The following is a 21805-nucleotide window of genomic DNA, read 5'->3' on the forward strand; positions in this document are numbered from 1 at the left end:
TCATTACAAGTCATAATATTATGTACAATGTACAAATACAAAATAATAAAAGAAATAGAACTTAGGTATGAGAACATTAATTTTATATTTATGATATAATATGTTAAATTAATAATTAGGTGTATAATATAATACAATATAGGTAAAATATGGCGCCAAATTATTTGTATTAGTTAACGAGTACATAAAAGTGATAAGGAGAAAGGGGCTGAATAGAGGCAGTCACATACATTTTCTAGCGCTATGACGCCTACAGCTGAGCTTCTCGTATTCTAATCTATAGTATTTGATATAATCAATTATAATCAATTGTGCTATGATAGAAATTAGAAGGCATTTATTTTGTTTTGTGGAAAATAGAAATGTGGAGTAACTAAACGTCTGAACTTTGGTTTTACCACAATAATTACTTTACACTGTACAGTCGTGCATTATAATTTATTGTAAACTTAAGACTGGATTTAAATCATTTTAAATTTACGGTAAATAGTGAATACATTGTGAAATTATTTACATTTTACACTTTACATCAACTATTTATTTATTAATTGTATTTATCAAAAATTGTAGTAAGAGCCGTTAATATTTATTGTTAAATAGGTACTAGGATTTTTCTATAGTCCTAATCAGCAGACATTTTCATAAATATGGCTGTTAGCCATTTTGATGAAAAAAGTGGTATTATACCATGTAATACAGAATGGGGTAGATGGTGGCAAACTGTAGATGAATTACATATTGAAATAACCCTGCCAGTTAATACGAAATCCAAAGATGTCAAAGTCAATATCACTAACTCAAGTATTACTTGTCAAATTTTAGGAAAAACTTTATTTTCTGTTAGTTTTTAACTGTTGTTTCTAGTGTCATTGTTGTATTATATTATTACCAAACTTTGTGCTTTCAGGGAAATTTATTTAGAAAAGTACGCGCTGACGACACTTTATGGACATTAGAGGATAATGGTACTTTGTTAAACATTGTATTAACAAAAGCAGATTATTCAAATAAAGAAAATGTTTGGGAAGCTATAATGGAGGATGGATCATTTAAAGCAGATCCAATAACATATATTGAAATGATGAAAAAAATGGATTTAGAAAAGCTTCAAATGAAGGTATGTACCTAAAATAATAAAACATTTTAAATAATTAAATTAAAAATCAATGCGCTGCGCTGCGTACGCTAAGGTTGCTTCTTTAACCCGCGTAGTATAGTGATTATTCATATTTTTTGCGTTTTTTGAAAAATACATATATGTATTATTTTGAACCAAGACCCTCTTTAGATTTTATAGCTTATACGATTATGCATTTATACATGTGCATAAGTGTATATTTCATAAACATGTTATTTTTAAGAAACAAATTTCAGTGTAACGTTACGTATATCGGTATAAAACGATCGTTCAAGAAAACACATGCGTGGTGTATCGAATAGTATCGGGCTCAGACTTGCTGTGAACAAAGATACATAGGTATAAAATAACTAGATATAGACATATAGTGTTTACGGATTGTATCATTTAATTGTTTACACAGCTTTCATGCGGGCGGCTGTACGAGTTTGGTTTCCTTATTCTAGTCTTTATGATGAAAACAATTATAAATTATAATATCTTGTATTTTATTTTCAGATTCTATAACCCTTAAAATGTTCTTTATTATTATTGAAAATCGGTAACTAGAATTTTTTATGTGATTTTACTTTTTGTGAAATATCTAACTTGCATAGATACCTATGCACTCTAATTAACCAGTTGCATTTAAGAACAATATTTAAGCAATATTTATTTAACTAACAATTTATAACTTTAATATTTTTAAAAAAAATATTTGTCATACCCATAAATATTAACGTTTTATATTATCATAATATACATTATGTATTTGTATACTTAGGAAACTAAACTCAACAATTTATTAAAAACCTTTTTATTAGTACTGTATAATGGCGTTACTTTGATAATTTTTTACTGTTTTATGACAATTTTACTTTTTATTTTATGGATAACTTCTGTAGTATTAACGATAAAACTCTCAAAATTAAATCTTAGTTACAGTTATGCTCAATTTTTTTAACGTTTTAATTTTTAAATTTCTGATCTTATCTTCAGATATCAATTGTTTTAATATTCTATCAAAGTTACACAACGTTGTGGGCAACTTACAAAGCCACACTTAAAAAGTCAACATTATTCTATTTTAATTTTGTAAAGTATATTGATAACTATTATATATTATGATTTAATATTAATGGTTTTATATGGTGAATAACACTATTTTCATAAGTAAAGAAAACATTTTTTAATTTATTGCGCTATTGAATTATGTTTTAGTACCCGGGAATGGACTTCAGTAGATCAGAGCTTCAGAAAGATTACGACTCTATACCAGGATTCAATTAACTATAGATTTGTGTATCTAAATTATAGACTATATTTATATGATTCAATTGTTATTTTTTAACTACAAGAATCTAAATAATGAAAATGGCTGGATTGTGTAGAACTGAAATTTATGATGTAATTATTTATGTTTATTTATTTTAATGTAGATCACTTCTATTGTACCTATTATTTAAAAACTTTCATTGTTAGTTTCTATTTATGTCAATCACTAAAATTGATAATATTAAGTTATAAAATTCCTAATTTATAGTATTAAAATCATTTTAACTAAGTGTCTCTCTTTTTACTATTGATTTATGCATATTTCAGTATTTTGAATGAAACATTTATTGTTTATTAGTACATTTTGAAATATTTTCTTATTTTAGTAATTTGATTTTGGAAAACAATGTTATGTCTTGATTATTTAACATGTATGCATAAAAATTTTTTTATGATATTAATAAACATTGACCATCCGTGTAAAAAATGTATAATACATTAATTAATTTATGCAATGACTAATATATTTTTTTTTTTTATTATAAATTATCGTAACTAATTACATAATAAAACATTGTATATACTCATAATATTATGTATTAAAAAAATCAAAGTTGATTATAAAATGTAATTTATATTTTTTGGTCTAAGAACATTATAACATGTATATAACATGTTTTACACAGTAAAACCTCTCTAAGACGGATTTGCTTGGGACCGTTTAATTTTTTCGTCTCAACATAGTTTCTGACTTTACGGGGTTCACATTCATTATATATTTAAATCGGGACCAAAAAAATTGCCCGTGGTACCGGGGTTTCCGTCTTAAAGAAGTTTTACTGTACTTATGAACATATACATTAGTAATAATTTTGTTTAAATAACCTATGAGACTTCCCACCCATACCATAGAACAATTAACATCTCAATGGTCATACCTATTTGATACTATTGCTTCCTATTTAATGCTATATAATGGTGTGTTATGTGAATATTATGATAATATGTATTATTTTGATGAATGTATTTGACCCAGTTTGAAAACTACTGACCTATAATATGGCTATATCGTATGTACATTACATAGGTGGCCCTTATATAGTAGGAGGGTAAGGAAAGTTAAATATTTTTGATTTCTCACACTCCCAATTTTTTCATAACCATACAAAAGTTATGTGGGTAAGATTTGGGGATGATTAATAATCCCCTTCAGGTGCCGCAAGAGGGATGAATATTCATCAAATAGGGTAGTTTTAGGGTTATTCTGATTTAATTCATTATATATTGCATTTAGCATAAAATTGTATAGGACCTAAATAATTCAGGTACTCTCTATAAAAATGTTCCGACAAAATTTCTCGTAAATCTATTAATTTCTGTGGAAAAGTTAATCTTAAAAAAAAAAAAAACGTTTATTTACACAAGTACATAAATATTGGTGTCATTAAAAATAAATAGAAAGTGGTTCAATGGAGTAATACAATGTGAAAATTATATACGTTACATTCAAATAAAATATTTATTAATTACGAACGAATTAATGTATTTTTTTTACAGTCAGGGTAATTTGTTCTATAATCATTTACAACTTGTAATAGAAATTGTTTTTGATTTTCATCTTTCGTCAGTATACTATTGTATTCTTGAATTAACTTAACGCCTCTTTCTGCAACATCATTTATGACTGATAACTCTGTTAAAATATTAATTCCTTTTTTATAGTCTTCTCTTTCTTTCCAATTATCCGGGTGGAAATCTATGAAGTCAGCTGAAATTTTAAATCTTGAAAAAAAGTTGACTGTTTCTGGTGATACAAATTCATATAATTCTTTTTTTATAAATGTTTTTATACCCTCTTTACTCAAAACAATTTTTTTAATTGTATCATTATTGTTCTGGGTTGATTTAAGTGCTTCCACCATTTTAATTTTAATTTCGGTTGGCACCCGAAAATCAAAAAATGATAAGGCTATACTTTCCGGCGCAAGGTACCATAAGTGTCCACAAAATATATAATAATATTATAATATAGGAAGAGAGGGCCAGACAGGCGGATGAAGCCTAGCGGACATGCTATGAAGGAGGACCGCTGACAGAGGGGCAATCTGGAACGCGATGTCAAGGGCGGCGGACTCCGGTCAGCCCGAGAAACCGGCTCGGCGGCTCAACAAAGACTATAGTATTTGATAATAATATATTCATGTTTGTAATTATTCATTATTTTTAGTGCATAATAAACGATGGCGACGCTGTCGAAGTAATGCGCAAGCAGTCCCGGCAGCGTCGTTGATAACAAGAAAAAAAAAAAAAAAGGGGGCTATAGCCTATTGTGTTTCTGGTACATAACATAAATTCTAATAATATAAAGGTGGGGGAGTATAGCCTCCTTAGACCCCCCTACACCTATGAGTCACAAGTGTATTTAAAAATTCCAAAATCATAATTTGAATATATGCATAATTTAAGCATAAAAATAGGATAGCATGCTTAATAAATCATCCTGGTACATGCCCAATACTCTGATGCCTCATTCAAAAATATATAATTACAGTATTCTTGGGTTAAAAAACATTTTGAGAGTTTCCAATTGATATTACACAATTTATTAGTATAAGGCAGGATGTAGAGATATTGTCAAAAAAATTTTATTTTATTAAAAACATAGAAAAGGAATTAAAAACTATTAATTTTAATTTTTGGACCACACTCCACTACGGCATTACCGCTAAAAATTTAAATTTCAGTAATTTTAGTTTATTTAAGGTTATGTACTTTTGTAATTTTCTTATCATTTAAATTTTTTATCGCGGTTAATGAATAATGATAATAATATAATATTTGATATCTAAAAAAAATATACCGATTTTCTGTCGTTCTAAAATTATGAAACATTTGTATTATGTATTAATATCATAGACATTCATAGTTAAATTTGGACAATAATTGCATTTAATTATTGATTGAATGAATATGAATAAGTGGGTTTTCAATGTTAGGCTTTCTCGGAATATTAAACACATCCAGTATTTGAATATTAGATTCTACTCGGATTCTGCAGTTAGAGTACGATTTGCTCCAAGTCCTACTGGTAGATATTTCATTAGTTATTACCATTACGTATATATTTTAATCTATTTAAAATTAAAATTAAATATAAATATAATTTCATCAGTTTAATCATAGTTTATTGTAAAGTTATATTAATTACTAAAAGATGAGTAAAATCTTCAAAAGTATATTACCTAATTTGAGAAATTATTTATTCAGGGCAGTTACATTTAGGTGGATTTCGTACTGCACTTTATAACTATTTATTCGCTAAATCAAAAGGTGGTAAATACATTTTAAGAATTGAGGATACTGATCGTACAAGAGTAGTGGACGGTGCAGTTGAACAACTTCAAGAAGATTTGAAATGGCTGGGAATTGAATTTGATGAAGGACCTAGTAATAATGGACCATATGGTCCATACATTCAATCTGAGCGCCTGGAAAATTACCAGTATAAATTAATGTGATATTTTGTAATTATACAATTCATATTCGCATTGTTTTAAGGAGAAGAACACAGCAATTGTTAAGTAGTGGACATGCCTACAAATGTTATTGTACCGAGAAAAGACTAGAGCTTTTAAGAAGAGATGCATTACGTACTAGAACTATTCCCCGCTATGACAATAAATGTAGAAGTTTAGATGACGACGATTTAAGTCATAATGAAGGAAAAAAATACTGTATCAGATTCAAGGTACATTTTTGATTTTTCTAATTTAATTTGTAACCTTTATTTAATGCATATAAAATTAATGTTTAGTTGAACCAAAGTGATGGTTTTTTCAATGATCTAGTCTATGGTCGTATTGCAAGAAATGTGGCAGCTGTTGAAGGAGACCCAGTAATACTAAAATCTGATGGTTTTCCAACTTATCATTTAGCTAATGTTGTTGATGATCATGATATGAAAATAACACATGTCCTTAGAGGTGTTGAATGGCAACCATCAACATCTAAACATATTTTACTTTATAGGTCAGTAATTCAGTAATTAAAAATAAGTTATTATCTATGTATTTCTAACTTTATAATATTACAACATTACTAATTTATATATTCTAGAGCATTTGGTTGGAATCCACCAAACTTTGCACACTTACCATTGTTGATCAATAAAGATGGAACAAAACTTTCAAAGCGTCAAAATGATATAACCATCAATGCATATCGTCAAAAAGGCATTTATCCTGAGGCACTTTTAAATTTTGTTATTAGTTGTGGGGGAGGATTTGTTCAGAATAAAGAAACAAATAATGTTTACATAAAACCTCTTTCAGAACTTATTTCTAAAGTGGGTATAAAATAGTGTCAAAGTTAAAAAATATTATAATTGTTGTAATTTTCATATAGTTTGACATAAGCTTGATAAATTCAAATTCATGTCAGGTCCCTTTGGATAACCTTGGATATTTTAATCAAGCTCAATTAAAAATTGAATTAAATACTGATTTAGGAAGGAAACGAACAACTGAAGAATTAAAAAATATTGTTAAAAATACATTTTCTAACGAGTAAGATTTAATTTTCCTGTTTTATAGTACATCATTTTTAATTGTTAAACTAAATTCATAGTTATTGATTTATGGACATTTTTAAAAATGTTTTAATTTATGTACTTTATATTGTTATAAGGTAAATAATTTATACACATATTTAATTTTAGCAAATCAGTGGAATTAGATTTATCTGAGAATCATTTAATCAAAATACTTAAGTGGAGTATTAATAGGATAACAAATATTAACGAACTAATTCATGAAAACTATAAGTTTATTTGGTTAAAACCATCAGAATCAGCATTAAAATCTATGGATTATGATATAGGTAACAAAATATTTTTATAAGATAGTAACATAAACAATTATTTATTAAAGATATAACACACAGTTAATTATGATTTTGTTCTTATAGACATAGTAATCAAACTAAGACATCATTTAATAAACATAGATGATTTCACTATTGATAATTTAGGAACGGTATTGAAAAAATTTTCAAAATCAAACAATGTTGTTTATAGTAATTTAATGAAAATGTTACGCAACATCATCAGTGGATTGAAGGCTAGTAAATTTATAATTAGATTATTATTATTTATTTTTAAATAATTTTTATTATTTATATATTCTTCTTTGCAGCAAGGTCCAGGTGTTAGTGAAATAATGGTAATACTTGGCAAAGAAGAAGTGATAGCGAGATTAAATAAAGCCTGTTTAAAGGGCTGAACAATATCTAATTTCACTATTTAATATGTTTATTTTAACAATTATATACTAGCAAATATATTATAATGTGCAAACTTTTTTGAGTAGCTATTTACCCTTGTCATCTGGTCCCTATAAATAAAAATAGCATTTGTAATAAATTAAATAATTAATTTTCTTTTAAATTTACATTTTTTCCATTAAAAACCAATTGTTTAAAAGATTCCAGTGGTTCTTTCACATAGTCAATCAATGAAAAGAACAGTTCTTTTAAATCAGGTTTGCTACTATCTTCAGAATTGTCTGACTGGGACTCGGTTTTTGGTAGTGGCAATGATGGTAACTCAAAACCAGTTAAATCCTTGGTTACTAAAACAAAATTACATATCCTGGTTCAACAGTTAATTCATATATATACAGGGCGATTCACTTAGATATCCACTTCTATTTAAAAAAAATGCATTTTATAACATTTTTGTTTTTGGAATATTTAAAAATATTGAAAGATCTCATATCATATTTAAATACTTAGATTTTTTTCACCTATTAAGAAGTGTTTTGTGGAGAAACGAACTTATTTTTTTCAAATGATAACTACACATTTCTACCATAAATATATGGTTTTTTACAACATTGTTGCATATGTATATATTTTTAATGTTGATACATTTAATCGAAATTCATATGATTAATGTCTTGGTTATTAATATTTATGTACTATGGATAGTAAGTCCTTAATAATGGATTCATATAAAAATAAAATAAATGTATTATCTAGTCTAGTATTTATCCTTAGTACATAAATATTTATAACTCAGAAGCTACTCGTCAGATTTAGATAGATAAACATTTTTTAAAAATCATCTGTTTAATATTTTACTATAGAAAAAGAATGGTTTACATTTCAAAACGTTAAGTTTGTACAACCACAGTACACTCATCAAAAGTTTAAACAATAAAGAATCTAAGTATTTGAAAATATGGTCCTTACATAATATGTAATGGTCATTGTTTTGCAAATTTAAAAAATCAGAATATGCATTAATTCACTATAAAAGGATAAAATGAGAGGGTGTATGCAAGATAAATCTGTATGATATAATTATGTTACTACCAACCATTATTTATCAAATGATACGAAACAATAGAATAACGTTTGATGATTTTAGTAGCTTCTTCAGATTCTTTTGGATAACCAACATAAAATGCAGCTGTTGCTCCAGTTGTGGCATAGACTAGTTTTTTAAACTTTCCTTTTCTAGCTGCTATTAATAAACCGGCTAAACCGCTTCCTGCCACAAATCCAGCTCGAAGTGCAGAATTATTTTCTTGCCTCAAATCATCCACAAAAGCTTAACATTTAAAATAACAAAATTAATTACAATATACACATACAAAATATTTCAATTCTGGTTTGATGTTATATTTATCTTCTTAGGAATGACCTAAGCAAATGTAGATATGATATAAATATATAATCAATACAATTTTGTTAATTTTAATATTAGGTTAATAGATTTATTATGAAATAAAATGAGAAAATAATTTGCATTCTCTAATTTGTTATTATTATAATATATTTACATTTTAAAATGATTAAATAAAAAATAGAAAAAAGAAAAATATTAAAAATTTACTAAAGAATATAGGTGGTACCTTGAATATTTTCTTTTACATTTTATGATTAAAAATATAATCTAATAATAAAAATATATAAATCATAATGATCATGCCAAACATAAATTAACATAAATTAAGTAAATATAGGTATCAAGTTCTACAAATAAATAATACTAAAATAAAATATTGTTTTGTTAAACAAGAAAATAAAATAATCCTACAAAAATTTAATCTATGCAGATATATAAAAAAAAATGTGATGCCCTTATTAAAAAAAACAGGATTTATAACTTAGTTTTGGGGCTAAAAATGAATCCAGCAAACAATAGGTTTTATTCTTTACATGCATATAGTATTTTAAAATAGTTTGCAAACTATAGTTTTATAAGATTTTTGTTAAGACCTATAGGCTTATAATATTTCAACATTTACCTATAGGTAGTTGTAAAGGACATATAAATAAGAGATGTTTTTAATTCTATAAATTATTTGAGGAAATAATTGAAGTTAGTACATTTTTGTCCCAATTTATTTTTCTGTAACAAGCATCTTGGTAGAAAATATTGAATATATTGTGGAACCTGTGAAAACTAGATAATATATACTGTTCAATGTTTATGTATCATAAAAATCCTCTTAAAATTGTGAAAGGAGTCACAGCGATTTGGTAATCTATATGCAGACAATGTGGCATATTAAAATGTTTAAGATGTTTGGTACAGTTTATAGTATCTCCATACCAACAGATTACATACATAATACTTGACCTTAGTACAAAACTTATTGTTTGTGATGCCAAAAATCTACGAAATTTGATACTGATTAAAAGAGGAAATGTTTGACTTCATTAGGTTTGTAATAGCAATTATCTTGTATTACATTTAGTTATGTTACCAACTAGATTACATAATCATTTTTTATTTACACAAAAAGGTATTTAATATTAGCGTTAAGGAAGTAAATTTAAGTATGTATTTACATTCTGTGTGGCTAGCCCCAGTCTGAAGAAAAATGTATATTCTATCTTTGACTTTAGACCATTGTTGATTTAGGCTGACAATTTCTTCTCTAACTTTTTGAATTGTACCTAATGCTATTGTTGGTTGCCAATTATCTTCTTTCTCACTGCAATTTAAATTGTTATCTTTAATACATGCATTTAAATTATTGGCATACAGCATACCTAATATTTGTTTATAGTGTTAATATACAATTATAGTTACTCACGTTTTCTTTTCTTTAGATTCATCAGGGTATATTGGTAAATCGCTAGGTCTGACAAGTTTGGGTTCTTGTTCATCCTTAGCTAATACCACTGGCATTACCGTATAAGCATAGGCGGTTAATAAAAACCCATTGGTTGCAGTCTAATATTAAATAGAAATGTATAGTTAAATTATCAAGAAAATACTTGAGAAATGTTTTACGTCAATTTTATTTATAACGTCATCATTACACTTACTCTATTTTTAATAATGTTTTTAAACTTCATTTTTCTTAGATCGATCGCCAATGGAACTCAAGTAGACAAAATATACAACTAAAATACAAGCGGTGATGAAGAACAAGTAGGTGCAGAAAGTAATTTCTAATTGAAGATAATATTTTTTTGAGTGACTTTTGATAAGAATAAAATAAGTAGACTACAGTAGTTGTTGATAAGATCATAAGCCAATCCCGAATTATCAATCATGTACTCATGTATCATTTTATAGTATTCTACTACCACAGAATAGATGAAATTTCATCTATTTTGTGTTACTACTACTTACATCTATTAACTAAAGATTACATTTTTTTTAATTTAACACAAATTTTCAATTTGAATTAATATATTTTTTTAATAATTTAATATGCCCAAAGTCTAGGTATAAACTTAGTATTTATTGAATGACAAATATGGTTGAAACTCATAACGGGTTAATTTGTAACTGAAAAACAAAACAATTAGCTACTGTGAGTATTCTGTATTTGTACTTCACAGAAATAAATATAATCATTAACAATAACGAAAATTTGAAAATCTAATTATTTATAATATTGTCCATTTTCCAATATTAGTGGACCTTATGGCTTATTGTCATGGTTGTCTACAAATAACAATACTGACCGCAACATTAAGAAAATCGTGAAACTTTATGATTAGGTTCCTAATTTAAAATATTTAAATAATTTTGGAAGTCTATTTGGTTTTATAATAAATCTCAAAGTCAAATAGGTACTCAAATGTGATTACTCTTTCACACATAATTTGCAGGTTAATACATATTATATAGGTATTTGTTATTTTTAACATCTCACATAATATGTTAATATTTTATATATACTATATATATTATATTTACAATTCATCGTATAACTTAGATATTTATTTTTTAGTTGCTACCAATCAGCGTATCCTTTAATGACCTCTATATTTTTCAATTCTTTCAAGAAGTATATTTTTACAATTTTAAATTAAAATACATAATTTCAAAAATACCAATAATTACTATATATTTATCAGATATGTACACACATTTATATAATTACCTATACCTATAATGTATCTTTAAAACACGTTTTTTGCATTTTAATTAATTTTTATTATAGGTATTTAGAGATATAAGTCATATTATACGATAGTCGTCCATTAAAGTGCCATGCTAACTTTCATTGGCGCCCGAGCCATTTGGGCCAGGGCAATAATAATTAAGCACCCCTATTCAACATTTTCCGTTCTCTAAAATGATACAATTTTGCCACCCTAGGGCACTTACCCCATTTGCCAGTTTGCCACCCTTGTGGCACAGCTCTGGGCCTCTGCGTCCATAGGATATAGCTAATTGTTAGTTAGGTACCTATTATTTTTTAATACTGGCTGAAAATTGGGGAACTAATATTAGAATTTAAAATGCCCCTTTGATTGTAAATAATTATACAATTTGAGAACATAGTAAAATAAATTCTGTTGACTGCTTTTTAGTTAATTCTTAAATCGCGGAGATACCAAAGACGACATTGGCATTTAACACCATAAAGCAGTGGCGTCATTTCAGTTTTCAATAGAGGGGGGCAAAGGTTTAGACCGGCCCGAATGGGTAAAAAAAAACCGCAAAAATATTAATAGTTTATTAAGATATCTTCTTTTTTTTATTTTTGAAAATCTATTAACAGCATTATCTATAAATCAATTTTACCTGATTCATTATAAGTATATAAGTATATATTATATAATATATATATATCTTATATAAGTATATGATATATTTACAAATTAATATTATCTTAAATTATAATATATTTTTTTTTTATTGCTTGCTTACCGGCTCAAGTTTTGTCTGTTTATTAACATGCTAGAAATTATTTTCGATACTTTTCGAGCAGTTTGCGGTAATTTTATATTTTTAGTCGCACCCCTTAACCACCCATCTATTTTTTTTAGATCATATTTTTCCCAAATTAAAAGATTAATGTAAACATGCGTCACGAAAAAAATTAATTTTAATTTAGGTACTCAACTAAATTAACACAATACGCAGAATAGTTGAATCATACACGACTGTCGCAAGTTATGAAGTCCGTGATCAATGATAAATAATAAGAGCGTCAATCGGTTGTTGTTTTTAGAATTTGTAATCATTTTAGATTTTAGAAATTAAACTATACGAGATTATGATACTAACTGTTCATTTTCCTTCACAAAACACACTCACACAAACAAACATACATAAATACATACATACAATGTGTACGTCCCCGCATACGTCTAAATATATTCGAACTATCAATTAGTAAAAATGTATCATTGTGACAATAATTTCTTAGTACATACTATAATATTTTCTGAAAATATTATAAAGTTCCCAGACAGCAAATGTTTGACTAAAAATATTATTATAACATTATTATAGGCACGTTTTTGCACTAATAAAATATAATAATGGTAAAACGGCAACAACTGGACACCGGCCCATAGGGCTGCTTTTAAAATCAGACAGGGGCAAATGCCCACCTTGCCCCCCCCCCAAATGACGCCACTGCCATAAAGTAGGTTTTTAACACCTATAATAATAAATATGATTTTTGACTTTTTACCGCAATGTCGATAACATTTCACACTTTTATCTTTAGACTATAATACATCCAAGATATCTCTATACTTACTAGTTAATAACAATAAGAACAGTTGTAGTCTACTACTCTACTAGTCTATATTATTATGTTTTTTCCACTTTACGTTTTACCAAAAAAATTCTACAGTTGACAAAAATAAAATATTTTGCAGCAGCTGTTTGTTAATGAGGACCACCAAAACATGGCCGCTGTGGCCTACTGTGTTATCACCGTCTTATCACCTAATATCAATACAAGCATAATTATAATCACACGAGCTTATAAACTAACCCTTGTGAAATTGAATCTTAATATTAATATCCCAGTTTAACTAATAAGCGCTACTTAGTTGTGTAGCTTATTCTCATTAATTTTAATATAGATACATTTAATTATAGTTTGTATCAAAAACCAAATAAATATATGTTATTTAATTGTATATATTGTATATATAATTTTGTTAAAAACACACATGCAAACTCATTTTTTGTGAAGAAAAACCTGTGAGTTTCATAAAAATATAAAATCAATACAACTATTTACTATATTTACAAATTATAAATTATATTTGTATTTTGCCTTTTAAGATTAAATCTTTGAATTTCAATTAAAATGTCATGTTTTTATATCAATTAAAACAATTGCCTCAAGTACCAGTTGTTACATTAAAAAATAATTATCTAGAATATTACATTTTTGTTTTTAAATTATTTATTAAAATAAATTATTACAATCTTTACTAAAGTGCACAATAAATAAAATGTTTAGCTAAATTATGAGAAAAGGCGGTGAGAGACTTGAAGGCGCTTCACATTAGAAGTACCTGAGCTTGAATCATTTACTTAAATGGTATGCGTCAGAGATTGAGTAGGTCTCTAGGCTAGTTGCATTTGAGGAATCTTGGAGTAACAGTAAAATTTATAATTTATATATTAGTGTTTGAAACTATTATGTGTTGATTTTCTTTACATTTTTAGAATATAAAAATGTATAATATATTATTTCTTGTTTTAACTATTTATTTTTAATTAGTTATAATACATACCATGAACAAAATCTTACTTTTCAGGTGATTGCTTTAATTCAATATACATTATGATGAGGTGGTCAAGAATGCCAAGACACTTTATGTCTGTTGTACGAATGCAGTCTTCTAGTATAACTACTACTAAACTAGTTCGCCTCGATGAATCAAAAGTGCCTAATAATATTGTCGCAGCCGCTTTTGAATCATTAAAAGAAATTGATAATGCTAAATCAAAAAAATCATCATTCTATATTATAAATAATACAATTGATAATGCCACCACAGTCGAAGAAATATTGGCAATATCTGAAATAGGATTAGTCTCTAAACAACATGCACTAAAAGTAAATATTTATTTCAATGTATAATGAATTTCATCATTCAAAAATAAATATGATACGCATTATATATTTACGATTTTTTTAGTATTATAAGGTTGGTTGGTTAATTAATTTATATAATTGTATTTATTGTGTTATTTAAAGTTGCATGCAGTAAAAAGATATTTTTACATTTATAACTAATTTAATAGATGTTGAAATTTTGTTGCTTACAAAATATTTTAATACAACCAAAATAAACTTATTTTATTTTTAAGATTTTAATTAAAATTTAGTTTTTATCATAATATGCAATACGCACTTAATTTTGATAACCTAACATATTTAATTTTTTTTATATATAGGCTGTATCTACTTTAGCTGAATGGGCTAGTTCTGGTCGAGTAAAATTATCGGAATTTGAAGCTGATTTAAGATTTTTAAAGTTATGTAGAATGTTGGGCAAAGAAAACACAAAAGAAAAAGAACATTTGTTTAGTGATCTATCTACAGTCCTTGGCATTACAGGAGATGATGAGGCTGCCAAATTAATCTCTTCAATAAGTCTGCCACAAATGGTCAAAGTAAATAATTTTAGAATATTTTAAATGAAAAAATAATCATGCATACTTAATACATTTAAAGGTATTATCAACTCTTGGTGCTAAAAAAAAACGTTCCACAACTTTATTGCGATCATTAGCATTTAATATTGGAAGATGTTCTGAAAAGATGGATATTAAACAATCTGCTGATGTACTTTATGCTTTAGCTATACTTAATTTTCCTGATGAAGTACTTCTAGAGAAAGTTAGTGCAGATGTACGTAGTATTATGTCTACAACCGATCGGCCTTCAGTTATTGGATCAATAGTAACAAGTATTGGAATTTTAAGATATCGAGATCCAGGTAATTTGCAATTTGCATAACACATACATTTTTTTTTATAAATACTTGACTTATATAGTAATATTTTTTGAGTTAATTGTCTAGTTTAAAACTATACTGATGGTTAAATGTTTTACTTCATCATAATATGCAATATATTTTTATCAACAGTATCATAAGTTTTTAATATATTTATACAATAATTTTTTTAATACTTTTTTATGTTATTATTTAATTAAATAAATAAAAAATAAAATGTGAACTTAATTTAATTTATTTTTGTAGATTTACTGGAAACATTATCAACATGGTTGGAAAAACACATTGATGAGTGCAAACAGCATATACTAATTTCATATTTATTAACATTAGCGTATGTAAATTACAAACCTAACAACATGGACAGCGTAATTCAAGTAATTTTTTATTGATTTTACTTTTAATTAATGGTACAGCTGTACATGTATAATTTCTAGACTAATTAATTAAGATTATTTTTAGGTGTTCAAAAATACAAAACAATTTAATGATGTTGGTAATTTAAGCGCATGGCTAGATATTATTTGGAGTTTGGTAGTATTAGAAAAAGCAGATAATGAACATTTAGCATCAGTTTTATCACCTAATTTTATTTCTAATCTTGTGAAATTGAAAGGTAAATAAAATGAACATAATTCACTTTGAATAATTTTTTCTAGCAATAGCTTTTTTATTAATTGTTTATAAGTAATCATTGTTTATTTAAATATATGTATCATAATTTATCTATTATCAAATTTTATTTATTAGTATACCATTGATTAGATTATAGAATATTAATTAAATAAGTCTCGTACTTGTGTACCTCAATGACTTAAACCAAAATTATTCCAAGTGATTAACTAGTAAAATAAAATAACCTTTAATATATCAATCTATGAGATTGGACCTATCTGTTATTAATTTAGCCCAGTAAAAATTACCCATATATGTTTAAACTTAAAACATTAATAATAATTATTATTATTTATTAAAGATACATGAATTGAGATTTGTTATTGAATAAGACATGATTTAAAAATATCTAATCAAAATAAGTTTTTTTTAATTATTTGTAGAATGGTCGAGAATAACAAAACCATAATGGATATTTTATAACAATTAGTTTTATGTTTTCTAGGTAACAGAGTTGTATCAATAAAATTACTTAATATAAATGGATATGCTAAGACGAAGTTAGATTATAAAGGTACATAATATTATATTATCAGTTCAGTATTATTGTTATTTTAATATTTAAGATTTTTATAAAAATAGTATAATTAAGAGTAATCTTAGTATCAAATTCTTGATTTCTTATAGAAGTATAATGCAACATTTTTAAATTCAATACTCTATAGTTTCATCTGAAATCTATAGAGTATTGAATTTATAATTAATAGTTATTGATTTCTAAAGTTATAACTAGCATTAAGTCATTAAAAAAAAACTATTTTGTTGTTTTAAATTAAAAATAAATATATTTCAACTAATATTAATTTTTTTTGTTTAAAATACAGGACCATTACTAGATTCCAATTCTGAGATTTTTAAACTTGAATTAGTGAGATCAAAAGACAAACAAGCCTTAATGACAACAATGATGGATACTTTGTCAATCATGTTTCCATCAGAAAATTTTGTGAAAACTGATGTTAAAACAGATTTAGGGTTTATAATTGGTAAGTTTGAATTTTTTGTTATGGAATATCAAAGTTTGAACTTATAACTTATACTGTACTCATTCGTTGTTATGTCGTAAAATATAAAATCTTTGTTTTCCATTTAACAACACAACAATTTCAGTATAATATTGTTTTTAATATCAGATTGTATGTAATTTAACTTTAGTCAACTTTATGTGTAGACAGTGCATACACACTTATAGAATTTAAAGCCTTTATTAAATAATGACATTACTGATTTTATTGACATTCCTATGATATGAATACTACATTCGGCTTACGGGGTAGACAAAGGTCATCAACCTTTGACGGGGAATGTGTTTCTGGGGGTTGCGTGTATGTATTATTGATCTTATATGTTCTTTACTTGATCGAAAATAATTAATAAGTTGTTTAACGACACTACCTATTACCTGCCCTGCACAGCAGTTTTCATATATTACTTAGTATTTATTATATACTACTGTGTTATTTATTGGCAAGAACACATTCCAACTAAATGAGTGTAAAAGTGTCTCACTTATCTCACATTGTATTTTCTAGGAACCTAAATCTTAATTTGTCGAGTAATTCATCTTAATCCATCTATACTTAGCATCAAACAAGGACTAACTGCTTACAAAATGTGAAAAAGTTTTATTCAAACAAATAATAATAATACATTTTATTACATTCGTTTAATCAGAAACACATTAAAACTATAAAATATTAATTGTGTCTATCTTTAATGAAGATTCTTCATACATCTTTACATAATGATAAATAGTAAAGAAAGTGCCATTAAAATTAGATAAAAATATATTATATTATATTTCCTGCCAAAAGCCAAATTATTTTAAACAAAATGTATTTTTTAAATAAAATATTACCATTATTATTCTAAGTCACTGTTGATTCTACTAATAATTAAAATAAAGTGAAATATTACTACTTATTAATAAGTAAGTTATCACAAATGTGGAACGATATTCAATACCTTTCAGGACTGGACATTTTTATTCATTCATATGAATGTATAATATTATAGTAATTTTTTTCTTATCCTGTGTAATGTATACTAATAAACAAAAATTTACCACGGTTTTGATGTGTAATACTCCATTAGGTTTGTGTGTGAATGAAAAAATCTGATTAATATATGGTAATCAAAGTATTATATGTTATTTCAGATGCAGAATGTGTGCTTGATTCAAAATTGAATCCTATACCACTTGATAGTTCCAGGGTGAAGAGTCCAGAAACACATTTAATAGCATTTATGTTGACCGGATTTCATGACACATGTCGTGGCAGTCACAATGAACCTAATGGAATTTCGGCACTCAATGCACGGCTAGCTCACACTCTTGGCTACAAAGTACTAGCCGTTCCTTACACAGAATTAGGAACTCGAGACACATTAGTTAACAGTGTTCAATACCTAAAAGAAAGTCTTAAAAATTTGTTAAGTGAGCCCTAGTATAAATAGTTCTGTATTTGTATGTTTTATTGTTTGTATCTTGATTAAATTGATATGTTTAAAATCAAATGGTGGTTTTATTGTTTTGTTTTTCACACTTGTAATATAAAAAACTAAGTTCGTATGCATCTGGATTCGACCCGGCTGAATTGCACAACATTTTTGCATACCACGAACAAAGGTTTTCCAATTTTGATATTCGACATTGACAAATCAAAGCTCCATGTGATGAATGTTGATGAGAATCAATAAGTAATACCTATACAAATGAAATATTACTCAGAATCATAAATTTATATTTTCGTCCATTCAAAAAATGTCATATAATTCTAATTTAAATAATCAAGGATATTCTACTTGGTCTAAATGAACAAAAAGCAAAGTTACCAATAGCAGCATTAAACTAATTTCATCATGATCACTTTTAAAATACATTGAATTTGTTGGTAATAAATGAATAATAACAATGATATAGATTGAATTTATACAGCTTTGAGCTTAACAATGCATTTTAAATCTTAAAATGTTCATTATGAAATAAAATTAAAAACAAAATATAAACGAATACTTACTGAGTTCATATCTAATTGTATTACTATTAAAATTGCTTTGTTGTGAGCAATAAGAACTATGTAAAGATTGTTTGGTTGACAACAGGGGGGGTTTGTGTACCACTCTATTACATAGCGGTTCATCTCTGCATACAAGTTGATTATCATATTGTTAAAATAAACTGAACTTTTCTAAAACAAGCAATACAATTAAACTAACAGCCCATTAGGAAACAGCAATATTTTTCGGTCATATTTAAAAAAAAAAGTATAATTCCAGGTTGCATAAACAATTGCTAACCATTTAATGAATCAATACAGCTAATGGTCCTTTAAAGTGATCCATGATTCGTTCATTAAATTTTAGTGAGTCATTACAATAATCAATTCTTTAAGCAACCTGGCATAAATGTTTTAATTTTAACCCATTCAGTCATGGTGCCCAGTGATGATTCTCCTGCTTTCATTGCTTCTGGCACGGTTAGGTTTGTGTTCTGAGATGAACTGCAGTTTTTGAACAAATTTTGGTGGATTACATTACCATTTAGTATTGCATCTGAAAACAATTCAGTAAGGCTGTCTTTGGCTGGTGGTATGAACAAACAACTTACTCGGATTTTTGATGTATTTATGTTTGTAGCCATGAGTAGAGCTATAAGAGTACACGCATTACTCCCTTCTATAGATACGTAAATTATAACATTGTGAGTCAGATGGCTTATGAATAATATGCTATACTGTACTTGAGCTTTTATTTCCTAGTCTTGATTGTGAAAATGTAGCAGGGTACCACATGAAGTGTATGCCGTATTTGTTTACAAATTTAAAACTTTCTGCATTTTCTGTGTTGTATTGACATGCATCACATGTCATCTTAGTGTTTCACAATTTTGATAAAAGTTTCCTGTAAATTTATTATTAAAAGTTCTTTTGTTTATTTGTGTGTTATAAGTATTATTATTTATACTTTTGTGTAGTCAATAGAAATATTGAATGCTAAATTAAATAAACACATGATATAAATATAAAATTATAATTAATTATATAATAATAAATATATTCTTTAATATTTTATAATTTTTCTTAAATTCTTAAATTTCACTGGAAGATTTAACTGTTGTCGGAAAGGTGGAATATTTACCGACCCGGACACTGTTTAAAAATGGTCCCGGGGCGGCATAGTCGACACAATTTTTTTTTATTATTATTAAATTGTTTAGAATAAATAACAAATCGATTATGTTTTATAATTTAATTATTTGTTATTTGAATGTTGTACAAAACAAAAAGTTAAAATTTAAAATTTTTGACAAGTTAGATACCTACCAAAAAAATAAAAGATGTGCATCAACTATAACATTAATGTACAATGTGTAGCTAACCCAGTATACTCCCGTATTTATTTTGCCAAACAATTATGATGATGACCGTATGACATCATAATATATTAATGTATTGTAAGTTATTATATAACTATACAAAATATGCCGTATGAGCACAGATTAAATGAAACAATGATTAAATTATATGCTATAATTAAATGTTTCATTATTTTAATCTGTGGTAGACGAGTTTTACAGTATACATATTGTCATATTATACACTACAATAGCCAATAGGCAATACTATAATAGTATAATACACATGTCACCTCCAATCGTGTATATACAGGAATGTCAAAATACTATTGTATTATACATTTATAGAATTTATTTTGCAATACACTATACAGATTTTGTTAAATGTTAGGTAAAAGTTAACTGTTAACAGTATCTGCCTCACATCTGCATCATCTGCGTAACTAGGATTTAATAGTTACCGGGGCTAGAGTCCTAGAAAACCAAAGTTCAAAATAAGCTGCGGGGATCAAAGCCACCCACGATAGGTAGGTAGGTACATAATGAGCATCGCTATAATAGTTTAGTGATAACAGAGGGTCCTGTAAAATCATAAGCTGAAAATAAACCACGCATAGTAAAACTAGCACCCTCGTGTAATAGTGTAGATTAAAGAATAAAATGTAGGCACGGAATTGGTAGATAAAATCTATATTTCATATATTCTGCAATGTAGGTGAACAATAAAACAATTATAATAAATAATTGTATATATATTTTTGTCACGCATGCACCGAAAGTTTAGTTTTCGATGACGGTTGAACGTTGGAAAACGACCTTTTTCCGACACGGCGGGCGGTAAAACGGGGTATCCCCATAGGCCATGGTGCCGGGCGGTAAAGTGGAAATCCCCTAAAGTACCAGGCGCGCATATCACGCGTATCCCCTGCACAATACCAGACACTGAAATCTATACAAATACATATATACTTAAGAGGACGTCACACCCGCATGTGTTGTCTCCGTCTTACAAAATAAATGTACAACATAGCAAAAATAGTTAGTATATAGTGGCTCCAAAATGTCTGAACATAATATAGGGTAGAAAATTATATATGCAACAGCGTGCTTATATTTTAGTTGACATAAATACA

General features: G+C 26.9%; 6 protein-coding genes across 10 annotated transcripts; 3 read left to right on the forward strand and 3 right to left on the reverse strand.

Annotated features, from left to right (window-relative positions):
• Window positions 1-244: 244 nt before the first annotated feature.
• Window positions 245-2682, forward strand: LOC132950345 (nudC domain-containing protein 2-like). Of its 2 annotated transcripts, XM_061021759.1 has the most exons (5): window positions 245-482; window positions 601-839; window positions 908-1117; window positions 1637-1679; window positions 2339-2682. In XM_061021759.1, exons 2-4 carry the CDS (start codon window positions 648-650, stop codon window positions 1643-1645), a joined length of 411 nt encoding a protein of 136 aa, XP_060877742.1. In that variant the 5' UTR covers window positions 245-482; window positions 601-647; the 3' UTR covers window positions 1646-1679; window positions 2339-2682. The 2 variants fall into 2 exon arrangements, with proteins under 2 accessions (XP_060877742.1, XP_060877741.1); XM_061021758.1 differs by lacking the exon at window positions 1637-1679 and having other exon boundaries at window positions 252-482.
• Window positions 2683-2862: 180 nt separating this feature from the next.
• Window positions 2863-4487, reverse strand: LOC132950346 (uncharacterized). The gene has a single exon (XM_061021761.1). It carries the CDS (start codon window positions 4312-4314, stop codon window positions 3919-3921), a length of 396 nt encoding a protein of 131 aa, XP_060877744.1. The 5' UTR covers window positions 4315-4487; the 3' UTR covers window positions 2863-3918.
• A 760-nt stretch (window positions 4488-5247) lies between these two features.
• On the forward strand, window positions 5248-7746 carry LOC132950154 (probable glutamate--tRNA ligase, mitochondrial). Its single transcript, XM_061021400.1, has 9 exons — window positions 5248-5480; window positions 5660-5894; window positions 5951-6140; window positions 6207-6421; window positions 6509-6737; window positions 6797-6957; window positions 7110-7270; window positions 7358-7509; window positions 7585-7746. The coding sequence occupies exons 1-9, from the start codon at window positions 5357-5359 to the stop codon at window positions 7669-7671; spliced, it is 1554 nt and encodes a 517-aa protein (XP_060877383.1). The 5' UTR covers window positions 5248-5356; the 3' UTR covers window positions 7672-7746.
• On the reverse strand, window positions 7199-13435 carry LOC132950155 (MICOS complex subunit Mic27). Of its 2 annotated transcripts, none has more exons than XM_061021401.1 (7): window positions 13417-13435; window positions 10733-10810; window positions 10498-10637; window positions 10250-10395; window positions 8769-9002; window positions 7841-8019; window positions 7199-7782 (listed from the first exon to the last, which is right to left on the reverse strand). In XM_061021401.1, exons 2-7 carry the CDS (start codon window positions 10760-10762, stop codon window positions 7759-7761), a joined length of 753 nt encoding a protein of 250 aa, XP_060877384.1. In that variant the 5' UTR covers window positions 10763-10810; window positions 13417-13435; the 3' UTR covers window positions 7199-7758. The 2 variants fall into 2 exon arrangements, with proteins under 2 accessions (XP_060877384.1, XP_060877385.1); XM_061021402.1 differs by lacking the exon at window positions 13417-13435 and adding an exon at window positions 12576-12594.
• On the forward strand, window positions 10994-18832 carry LOC132950153 (FAST kinase domain-containing protein 4). Of its 2 annotated transcripts, none has more exons than XM_061021398.1 (9): window positions 10994-11226; window positions 14435-14736; window positions 15078-15296; window positions 15358-15622; window positions 15887-16017; window positions 16103-16256; window positions 16761-16829; window positions 17140-17301; window positions 18474-18832. In XM_061021398.1, the coding sequence occupies exons 2-9, from the start codon at window positions 14461-14463 to the stop codon at window positions 18761-18763; spliced, it is 1566 nt and encodes a 521-aa protein (XP_060877381.1). In that variant the 5' UTR covers window positions 10994-11226; window positions 14435-14460; the 3' UTR covers window positions 18764-18832. The 2 variants fall into 2 exon arrangements, with proteins under 2 accessions (XP_060877381.1, XP_060877380.1); XM_061021397.1 differs by lacking the exon at window positions 10994-11226 and adding an exon at window positions 13632-13868.
• On the reverse strand, window positions 18828-20696 carry LOC132950156 (uncharacterized). 2 transcript variants are annotated; one of them, XM_061021403.1, is made up of 5 exons: window positions 20641-20696; window positions 20058-20218; window positions 19740-19993; window positions 19336-19506; window positions 18828-19022 (listed from the first exon to the last, which is right to left on the reverse strand). In XM_061021403.1, exons 2-5 carry the CDS (start codon window positions 20185-20187, stop codon window positions 18828-18830), a joined length of 750 nt encoding a protein of 249 aa, XP_060877386.1. In that variant the 5' UTR covers window positions 20188-20218; window positions 20641-20696. The 2 variants fall into 2 exon arrangements, with proteins under 2 accessions (XP_060877386.1, XP_060877387.1); XM_061021404.1 differs by lacking the exon at window positions 20641-20696 and adding an exon at window positions 20282-20626.
• Between the last annotated feature and the right edge of the window lie 1109 nt (window positions 20697-21805).

The sequence above is a fragment of the Metopolophium dirhodum genome, chromosome 8 (genome assembly GCF_019925205.1).
Source record: "Metopolophium dirhodum isolate CAU chromosome 8, ASM1992520v1, whole genome shotgun sequence".
Classification (NCBI taxonomy): Eukaryota; Metazoa; Arthropoda; class Insecta; order Hemiptera; family Aphididae; genus Metopolophium; species Metopolophium dirhodum.